This window comes from Wyeomyia smithii, chromosome 3 (genome assembly GCF_029784165.1).
Source record: "Wyeomyia smithii strain HCP4-BCI-WySm-NY-G18 chromosome 3, ASM2978416v1, whole genome shotgun sequence".
NCBI lineage: Eukaryota > Metazoa > Arthropoda > Insecta > Diptera > Culicidae > Wyeomyia > Wyeomyia smithii.
The window spans coordinates 213,414,308-213,425,619 of NC_073696.1; the positions used below are offsets into that span (position 1 = coordinate 213,414,308).

Below are 11,312 nucleotides of genomic sequence, written 5' to 3' on the forward strand. Positions count from 1 at the left end.
ATTTTTCAAACCCGTACCCGACCCGAACCCGAAGCCTTGGGTTCTTAATTACCCGTACCCGACCCGAACCCGTAGAATATTTTTTGGCGTTACCCGAAACCCGACCCGAACCCGTCGGGTACGGGTCGGGTACGGGTTTCGGGTAAAAATACCCGTACCCGACCATCTCTAGTGGACACAACATACACAGATCTTAGTGCAGCTTTTGATTCTGTGAGTCATACAATTTTTTTGAACAAGCTAAACAAGTTGGGTTATTCCACGCGATTCTGTAAATGGTTGGAGACATACCTTGTGGATAGGCAACTATTCATATAGCTTGGTAACTGCCGTTTCAGCCCATTCATAAGTAGCTCTGGTGTACCTCAGGGTAGCAATCTTGCGCCATTGCTATTCATTTTGTATATAAACGACGCAGCAATACTACTCAACCGAGGTGGAAGACTGTTTTTTAAGATGATTTGAAAATCTACTTGGTGATTAGGCGTATTGACGACTGCAGAGAATTGCAACGACATCTAAATTTGTTTGGTAGTTGGTGTATGAGAAATTGCTTGTTTCTGAGTGTGGAGAAATGCTGTGTCATCAGGTACTATCGAACCAGATATGTTATCCGCTTCGACTACGGAATTTTCTGGAGTGAAACTGGACAGGGTAGTCCAGATAAAAGATCTCGGAGTTATACTTGACGAGAAGCTAACCATGAAGTCTCACATTTCGGCAACGATCGATAAGGCAAATCGAAATCTTGGCTTCATTTTCAAGATAGCAAGCGAATTTGATGATCATGTGTCCCAGGTCTTTTTTATTTCTAAACTACTGACTGGTGAGTATGATACACCAGATCTACGTCACAGATTGGTTTTTATGCTCCCACGCGAGCTTTGCGTCCGAGAATGATGCTGCAGAAAGGAGATTATTCGACTCAAATACTGCCAACTCGCCTTTAGTTTCGATGGTTCGCCAGCTTAACGAACATGCACATTTATTCAGTTTTACGAGCCGTCTTATTCGTTCTTATTCAGTTTTACGAGCCGTCTTATTCGCATCTGCTCACCAAATTATGTTTGAACATCGATTTGAACTTGGATAATAAAAAAATGCAAGAAATTTAAACTTGGAAAAAAATATTTGTTTTTCAGATTTTTGAGTGTACATTTTTTTTAAGAAAAAATACTATCTACAACTTTGCCAACGACACTTTACCGATAAAAACAATCGTTTTGGCCCTTCAAATATTTGTTATCCTTAACAGATGGTGGGCGATCTTACCCCGCTTGAAAAAAATGAAATCATGAGCTTTGTGAATATTGCTCTTAAAAATCATTATTCTTTCCCTACAACTCGTTCTAAAACAGTTTCTTAAACAATTATAGGTTTTTGAGCTAGAAATGCTTTAAGTAGAGTGTATGCTCAAGCTCCTACGTTTTTTTATAAAATTGCGTTTGACTTTGAATAATATCTTTATCCACGAAAAATGCTCGGTTTGCTAAACCAAATACGTGTGCAAAGTTCGATTCATATAAAAATGGTCGGATTTGGACGAAAGGTTATTTGACATAGAATGGTTTTAAAAGACAAATTGTCTGTATGCTATCTTTTGTATTAAGCCTTGGGGAGGAATGTAAAAAACAAGCGTGGTGGCAGATAACGGGATTTCAAACAAAAGAATACATGTTTGATATCGCACCGGCCAGTGTTGACAAATGAGCTTTAAAATTAAAGAACCTGTTTGTGATAACTGAAACTGTAAGCATCTTCTGGACATAAACTGTTGATTGCTGTCGTCACCATTATTTTCATTACTGAAAGTCATAGAATAATAAAAAAAAAGATTTAACTTCTTCGGTTGATGCGTTTTAGATTTTCATTTCACAACCCATACCCTTCCGTAAAAATGTAGAACTACACATAAAAAATCGAGCAGAAAAACGGTGTTACTTCCAGAAGCCGTGTTTTTTTTTCTAATTAAACCATGTTTAAATTTATTTTAATGTTTTTTATTTTTATCTGCGAAAACTTCGCTGAGTAATTCAATTCATTCCAAGCCACAAGCATTCAAAGTCATCGTTTCCAATAAAATAATGTATTACCAAGAATCCGCCTGAGTCAAGGACTGTTACTCGAATTCGTTGAAGTTCACGCCTAAACCAATTAGATCCTCGTAACTAGGTTAAAACGGTTTACCCAACTAATATGGCCTTTTGAAAAAAAAAAACTTACCACCTCCTTTGACGCTCGGCGATCGGACCCGGGAGCGGATGATCATTATTTACCTACTTTAACACCTTTCCTCTGTGTTTCTTTTATTCCGGCAGCTTCATCCGACGAAGTTTTAAGCCAAACTTCAAAGTCGGCATTAATTCGACCTACTTGCACCAGCCATTCCACAACCGCCGGCAGCACACAATGATCGCGATCAGTGAGCCTCTTCACCCACACCGTAGGACCACCGTGAAACCACCGCATGCAACTAACTCGTTGGAAGTACAGCAGAGGAGAGCGGGAAACACGAAATCGGCCTGCAGAATCGTCCGGCAGCGACAGTGCCGCACTTGAATTGTAACCGCACGCACCTGTTGCTAGTTAAGCGGTCAAAAAACATAGCCAGTGCCGCGGACGACCATCGCTCAGCTGTGTTGATACGAACTGGAGGGCTTAAACAAAAAAAAAAGAGAAATAAAGACGGAAACTCCGGACGGTGTAGAAAAAGAAAAGGTGCAACAATTACCCGGCGTTAATCTGGGGAAAACACTCTCGCGCCCGTTGTGATTCAGTACCGATTCAGAGTTCAAGCAGACCGGAGCCTCCGAGCTCGGACGATTCGGTTTAGAGAGTCGGAGTCCACAAAGACGCGACGCGAAGGTTTTAGTTGAAATAAGTACGAGAATGCGAACAAAGACCGCCAGGGAAGAAGCACTGCACCCAGCATAGTAACCTCGTTTTGCCAAAGTGAAGATTATGTAAATGATCGGGAGCTGCTTATTTTTACTCGCTCATATTATTGTATGTCTTGGCTGGTGATTCTACCAGCAGACTGGAGAACCTGAAGGCATCATAGCAGCTAACGTGCGGGTGCGCAAGTAAACACCGGACGAGCGCAGTACTGACGTCCAGTTTCTGTTGGATTGGACGGCAGCCCATTCGCGAGAGTGAGAAAGAGGCAGAGAGCGAGATACACAACCACTCAGTGGAAAGGGGAGCTTAATCTTATCACAAAATTGCTAGTAGTGCGCGAGAATCAAACGATTTCGCAAGTGCTCGACGGTAGCGGGAGTCGGTGAAATCAGATTTTTTTTTCATTCATAACTCCGCTGTAGCATCCGACCATCATTTGTACCGTCACGAAATAGTTTGCGTGAACCTACCGAGCCCGGCCACGTGACAACAGGTTTCGATTTTTTTTGCGTTCAAACTATTGCCACAGCAACACCGTGTGGCGAGTTGGATGAACGGCGAACGTCGTGTTTTGCGCAGATCAGCTGAGCCAGCGTCTGAACCTATCAACGGCAGAGAAAATCGCAGTGTTGTGAACTCGTTTGTGGCTGATTCCAGCGTTATTAGCATAATTTCGCGTAAATAATAATAAAACTCGCAAGTAAGACAACATTAAAAATGCTGACTAAACACCATCCGAGTGCAGTGAACACGGTAGAGGGTGCCCAGTAAGGGACACCTTCTGCTATACGGTGGTACAGCAGTGCAGTGATAGAAACAAGCGAAATTTTCCATTACAGTGTCGAAAGTGATCTGCTCGATCGGAAATATGCCACTCAGTGATTTGAAGGAAGATTATGGCCTGTGTGCAGATTGAGCTTAATCGAAAGTGATTTGAACAGTGCTCATTTTGCAATTGGTGTTTGAAGTGGACAGATCAGGAGCTCATGCGACCCTGATTTTGTGAAACCGGCTGACAAGATGTACTGGTTACGGTCGAAGAAGTTAAAGGAGCGGTTGGCGCTTGGTTTTGGCGCCTCGCTTGTCCTGTTCACAATTCTGCTCGTGATTGATCTGCAGATGGACCTTGGTGTATCCCGGGGCGAATTCATGCCATCTCACGGAAGAATTCGGTTCGCCAGCGAGGATGACAAAAGTGGTATCTACAATGAATTTCACCGAAAGTTTTTGGCGAAAAGTAATACTTCTGGTTCGAAAGAATATCTAACCACGAACCCACATACCCGAGGCCGGACGGATACATCGGGGGCGGGCCTGCCAGGAAAGCAAATAACCACCACACCGCCGCACGATCGGTTCAAGGATCTGGCCGCCGTGGTTGTGGCGCCCAAAAACCGCCGCAATCCTCAGTTCTTTGAACGAATCGTTATCAAAGAAGACTTCACCGATGATGTGAATCCAACACTGGCAGAAATGTTGGACTTGCGAGTAAGTTCCAACGCAACCAACCTGGAAAAGTTCCAACTCTCCATTACCAAAAATGAGCTGTATTCCAAGAACGATCGACTCGTAGACGCTGTGATAAACGATATGGTGACGCTGCCAATAAAGCATGTAGTTCAAAAAGAAGGAGGCACGCAAATCAAACTAATAATTGAATATCCAAACGAAATACACGCTCTGTTTAAACCGATGCGTTTTCCGCGGGAGCAGCAAACACTCCCAAATCATTTCTACTTCACTGATTACGAACGACACAATGCCGAAATCGCGGCATTTCATCTGGACCGAATAATGGGCTTCCGGAGAGCAATGCCAGTGACTGGCAGAATTCTGAATATCACCACCGAAATCGAAGCAGTATGCGACGAAAATCTACTGAAAACATTCTTCGTGTCCCCGGCACGCAACAAGTGTTTCCACGGAAAATGTTCCTACTATTGTGATACGTCGCATGCAATTTGCGGCAGTCCGGACACGCTGGAAGGATCATTTGCTGCCTTCCTGCCGACACAGCCGGACACGCAGCGTAAGGTATGGCGTCATCCGTGGCGTCGATCATATCACAAGCGCAGAAAGGCCCAGTGGGAAACCGATCCGGATTACTGCGCCATGGTTCGCGACATTCCCCCCTACGACGAAGACCGCCGACTGTTGGATCTGATGGACATGTCGGTGTTTGATTTCCTGACCGGCAATATGGACCGGCATCATTACGAGACGTTCAAAATTTTCGGCAACGACACGTTTCCAATTCATCTGGATCACGGTCGCGGCTTTGGTCGACCATTCCACGATGAGTTAACCATTTTGGCGCCATTGCTTCAATGCTGCCTGATTCGTTCTTCGACGCTGGAGACACTTTTGCTATTGCACAACGGCCCCAAGCCGCTATCCGAGAGACTGCGGGAATCGATGGCTGCCGATCCCATCGCGCCTGTTCTATGGGAACCACACTTGGCCGCGCTAGATCGGCGGGTATCCATTATACTGCAAGCAATCCGGGATTGCGTTAAAAAAGCCTCTGAGGAGGAAGATTTCGATGGTGGCCAAAATCAGCTCGGCAACGGTGACAGCTTCTCCTAGCGTTCCTATCGTCGGTGGACGACGAATCGACTCTACCAGATACTAATCGATCAAAACAGAAAAGATGCAAACTGGATCGGTCCGTATAAGAAAGTGTACATAATATAATCCGCGGGATGTGAGTGAGCAATGTGCTGTATGTGTTTGAGTAAGAGAGCCACACTGAGAGTGAAGGTGAGCGTGTGTACAAGGGATTAAGGCCGCGAAACAGAAACTGTGCGGAACGGAGGCTAGCCGATTTCCGTTAGTGGATGCGGCATTCAGCAGGTTGTTTATTGTAGCTCTTTATTATTATCATAAAATGATAGCGGAATGCAGACGATGAAACACTGTGTTCTAAATATTTCGATTGAATGATTGCGTGAGAGAAAATCGGTCTCCACTATGGAAATTGGTTTGCACGTTGCTGTGTACAGGTGGTCGAATGGACCGGCTGTATTGTGAGGCCAAAGTTGTAAATGAGCGAAATCCAAAAAAAAGCTATTACCGATCCATTCGCGGATCTATATATTTACGTTTTAAACGATAGAGATGATATTAGATGTTCTTGTTTCCGTTAAGTTTTACCCCCGTATGAAATGTGAACCACCCCTTTTTCTTTATTTTGTTAATCATTAAAAGTGAAAAATATCTCGAACAAATTTCGTCTCATGTATAGGGAAAAAAATACAAAAGATAATTCCATCAATCATCTTCGTTCTTAATCGTAAGCCGTACTAAACTGAATGCCAAATTTTTTACACGAACAAAAGAGGCAACAAATACAAAGCCAGTAAATGCAGCGAACAAATAAGTTGATAGCCTTTCATCAAGGCTCGCGGTTCCAAAAAAAAACAATGTTTTTATCCTCGAGTAGAGCGATCGGACGGAAGTATCGATTGCTGACATCCATTGGCAGTGTATTTTTCGGTCCGTTCCCTGTGGTGCTATAAAATTCCTGTCGGCAGTAAAAAAAATATTCCGCACCTCTCACAGTGCAAATTTGATACTTTCCTTACTTGGGTAGATTGAAAAACAAAAAAAATATCAATAAACAAACAGAAACAGTAAAATTTTGCTTTATACAACGCCTCCTGGCGAGCCAAACTGCCGAACCCGGTGACTGATTGCGACGAAAATTGGGATCATTAATCAAATCGGCATTCAACTGTATAAATATAGACTGTCGCATCCTTCGTAAATTAATTTCTGTTTTTTTTTTATTGTATTTTGCGAGTACACAGTTGGAACTGCAGAGATAAACGAAAGGGAAAACAACAATAATTATAATTCTTTCAATTACACTTGTACAACAATTGGCAAACAGCTGTGAAAAAAGAGGAAATCGAATTTGATATGCTCTCCCTGCAATACGTGATTATTGAGTGGAACATGTGTTCTCTGTCAGGAAGTGCATGCTGTGGGGCAGCGCGAAAGTGTGTTGGGTGAAATTTTAATGAACAGTGGAAACCTTTCCGCTTTGCTTACCCAAAACTGTGCGCCAATCGATCAAATCAAGCTTTTCTCCAGGGTTGCTTTTCACCGGAGAGAGAGAGTAGGGAATTTTTTTTCAGGCGGAGCTGAAAAATGGGAATCCACCAAACGATTATTGGTTGCGAATGTTTTTTTTTCTCCGGGTGCGTAGATTCGTGGACAATTTATGCTAAAAACTGTTCTCTCGATCGTAAGGCTGTTTATATCCTGATACTATTTATAATTTATTCGATGATGGAGTATATTGTACTATAGCAAAGAACAATTAAAGCGTAATGTAAGAAAATTGGACAAATAAAAATCAATACCGTTGTTGTTGTTCACAGTAAGACAGACTGTTTTTGTGGCTATAAATTGATGACGGTCCATTGTGTGAGGTAAGTAAAAATTGTACTAACTTCAGCTGAATGGTTTGTTCGGATTACCATTAAACTATTCAATTACCTATGAACTAAAAAATTAAAATGAAGGCTCTGTTGATGAAATCATCAAAATCGTAGAAAATGACTCTAGTAGTTGTTTTTTAGTCAATACATATTAATGTAATTACGGAGATAGATATCCCATAATAATAGTCTATGATATAAAAATCCAGAAGAACAAAAAGTAGGTATTTATATACGTGAATGAAGTTTGTGCGTCATCATTGTTTTTATAGAAGTAATCGTAATGGCCACGCAAATTTGATGACTGCAAACAAAAATTTCGGGTTTCAAATCGACACATGAAAAGAAAGGTTTTCCGTGAAATGTTTCAACTACTGTATAGTATAAACAGGAAAGTTTGTAAAACTTGATCGACGATCGAATAAAAGTTTGAACGATTTTTTAACTACATTCGGGTTGCTTATCATTAATACTGGAAGTATTTTATTCTAAAAAAAACTTAAAAACATATGAAAAACAATCTAGTCACAAGAAATTTGCATTCCACTTCCAAGATATAGGAATGATAAACAATAATATAATTCGCCCTTTTCATTGAATGCACGGGCTGGCAGCACATTACTGACACAGGACGGCTGCAACGTGCTTTCCATTCGTCTGGTTAATTAGTGATTTTTGCGTGATTTTTGTGCTAACAATCCGATAAATTCATGTATAGGCTTTTCTAGTTAAGGGCGTCGCGGGTGAAATATCAACTTTTCAACAATCGGTGCCCGTAAATGAGTAAGCCATGGACGTTTGGTGATTTGACAGGTGCTCGAAAATTTGAGCGAAGTGCTGAAATGCGTAACTTGAAAATATCCTAATTGTTTGACGTCGGGTTTAAGTCAGATTCTCGAGTGCGAAATGGAATATGTACAGAATAAAATAGGTGGAGAAAAATCGGATTCGTAGCAAAACCAGGTTACCATGAAGTTATGTTACAACTTAAAACAAAAATGACTGTTTTCCAAGCGGACTTATGTTGTGTTCGTAAATCGCAATAAAGGTTGGCTTACAGAAAAACTGTTTTCTGAAACACGTTGTCCTCAGAAAAGGCCATAGGTCCGTTGGAAAACACTTTCTTCTAAAAAATGCGACAATCTTAGTTTGAAGTTTGTGGAACACTTAAACGATAGCAAAATTAATATAAGAGCGTTATCACGCAAAAACACATTTTAGGGGGTGCTTTACTTTTATACCTTATAAATTTGTCAGGTTAAGAGATAGAACTTTACAATCCTCTACAAACTTGCTCGAAATAACTAATTCTACAATGTGTCGGAAAAAAGTTACCAAGTTCATCAAGAAATGAAAAAGTTTATTTTTTTATTTAGGTGTACACCCCCCTTAAACAAAAAACTTAACCATTCAAATAAAGTACTCATAAAACTGAGAAACTTTCTAGAAGACATCGAAACGCTATAACCATGTGTTTCGTCACAAACACCAATGTCCTACTATTTTTGATTTCTTCCCACTGTGCGGCGTCAACGGCTTTACTTTCTCATGTGATGGAAGGCGTGATCCTGGAGATTTTTCGACTCAGAAAGTCCTCCGACGTCGACTAGGATTGAATCTAGACCAGTTGGGTTGGTTGTGAGTGGATCACGCCACCCCACAAACATCGACACCTATGTCGGTGTTGGGATTCGAACCCAGGCGTCGAGCGTGGTTGGCATGGCCGGCGGTTCATGTGGGTAGTATGGGTAGTAGTACCCACTCGGAAAATATCCATGTGGGTACTTACCAACACGGAGCTATGGGATAAATCTAAAAAAAATATAATGTTGCGAGCGACAGATTTTTTGATGGATGTCGTTGAGTTGAAGGTTATGAATCTACAAATAGGTATATGAATTTATGTACAGTTGTAATGTTTCTCAGGCAAAAGGATTTTTTTAATTGTTCTCGAATTTGTTTGTTTTCTCTTATTGATCAATACCAGGCTTGTTGTAACGAAATAAGTAAAATCTGCTATTGTTTAGAATAGGCTCAATTACGTGGCTTCATATCCAGCTTTTCAAAACAGTAGCCGCAAAATGGAAATTGATATTAAAAAAAAATAACGCATGAAAAATCGCGTCTATTATAAAATCCACGTGAACATATTTAATGGTTACAATTTTCAATCATACCTCTCAAATACTTCATAAAAGACTCCCTTTTTAATCTCCATAAACGACTTTTTATTAAACGATCAAATGTTTTCGAATCTTGGCTCCTATGTAAAAATTAATACAGTTACCGCTTGTTGGCAATTTTTTAGTCTTAGATTCAATATATTTTGTATTTTGCACAAACCTAAACAATTTTTAATTTCACCATTTTTGCTAGTTTACGATAGAGTTTAAAGTTTTTTTTTCGTAAAAATTTCGTATGGCAAATTTGAGCTCAATCTTATTTCGGGAAGTAGAGCCTAAAAGCGGTCAAAGTTACATTTTTTTTTGATCGATGACAAAAATATTCGAGCTGGAAGTGTGTTCTGGTGTAGTTCGAGTCACCCAGCGCAAAAGTTTCCATGTTTCTGAAAGTTGATTTTTTCCAACAATTTTTTTGAAATTACATCAGATCTCGACATCTCATGCATTTTTAAGAGATTTGCTATCAAAAAAAGGCGATTTCGGAAACTTCAAGAGCTACTCTTGTGCATTTTTCGTTGGTTAAAAATGTAAGGCTCGCACGACTGTAAGTGAAACCTTATCAGAAGTCCGATTAAGCTTAAATTGGGGATGGAGACTTTTTTCGGGAAGACAAAATTGGTGAGCCCTAACGTTTGCATTAAAGAAAATGCCGATTTTTCAGGGTTTACCTTTACATGCACTGACGAAAGTACCCATTCAGCATCAATCATAGTAACCCATGAGTCGACAGAAAAAATTGACTCGAACTTTAACCGTAATGGCGAAAAAACGGACATCGTACGGAAAAGGGACCCCGGTTGCGCTTGTTCTGGTATCTACAACATCTTGGCACTATTGGACTTCTATCAGAGCATCGAAAGAAAGACAGGTTCCGGACGGCCGACGACCCTGAACGACAAGAAGCTCCAAAGAATACTAAAAAGGAAGACCGAGGGAAAAGTGGTTACATCACTGCGTACGCTTGATCGGGAGGTCGATGTAACCGGCCAAAAAGTGGAAAAGTACCTGGCGAACATGGACATACATGTCAGAAAGCAATAGTCCCGTCCATTGGACTCGGAGCTGCAGGCCATGACGCAGTGGCAGCGGCTGAACAATATGGTCGAGTCGATCGGCGAATCGCGACGTGATGGTGGAGGTCGACGCCGAGACCTATCTCACCCTGGATGGAAACGACTGGCAGAGCACTTTTTTTTACTTCCTTCACGAAGGAAGTGAGCTTTGAGGTGAAGTTCATTTCACACACCAAGTTCCCAAAGCAGATGCTGCTGTGGCTGACATTCAGCGAGGAGCTCCGTATTGGCCGTGAACGGGGAAATTAATAGTACGAAGTGCCTACCGGAAGTTGCGTCGTTCATCAAAAAATACTATAGGGGCGTAGACGCGGTGCATTGGCCGGATCTGGTGTCGGCCCACTACCCGAAGCAATCGTTTGAGTAGATGAAGCGACTGAAAAACGATGTGGTACCCAGGTCGGCCAACCCACCCAACGTTCCTCAGCTGCATCCCATCCAGAGCTTCTGGGAAAACCAGAAGCGTAAGACCTACTCCAACAATTTTGTCGCGAAAATTGAGGAGGAATTGGTAAATAAAACGAAGAAAGAACTTAAAAACATGCCTACACGTATTTCGTATCGCATTTTCGTCCACCATGGCGAAAGTTTCGGTAAACTCTCGGAAGGCGTGGAAATGCTTTTGCAAGTGAGCTTATATAATTACCTTCCATGGGAAATTCATTAAAATCAAATATATGTCTTTATTTTTTTATATGACCATGCAAAAAAGT

General features: G+C 41.4%; 1 protein-coding gene across 2 annotated transcripts in view; it reads left to right on the forward strand.

The window, feature by feature from the left end:
• The window catches only part of LOC129726599 (extracellular serine/threonine protein CG31145), a 217,329-nt gene extending 210,043 nt beyond the window's left edge, over positions 1-7,286 (forward strand). For both annotated transcript variants that reach the window (XM_055683503.1, XM_055683501.1), the window contains one exon: positions 2,319-7,286. In XM_055683503.1, coding sequence (XP_055539478.1) covers positions 3,919-5,484 — 1,566 coding nt within the window. In that variant the 5' untranslated portion in view covers positions 2,319-3,918 and the 3' untranslated portion in view covers positions 5,485-7,286. The remainder of the gene's footprint in view (positions 1-2,318) is intronic.
• The last annotated feature ends 4,026 nt before the right edge of the window (positions 7,287-11,312 follow it).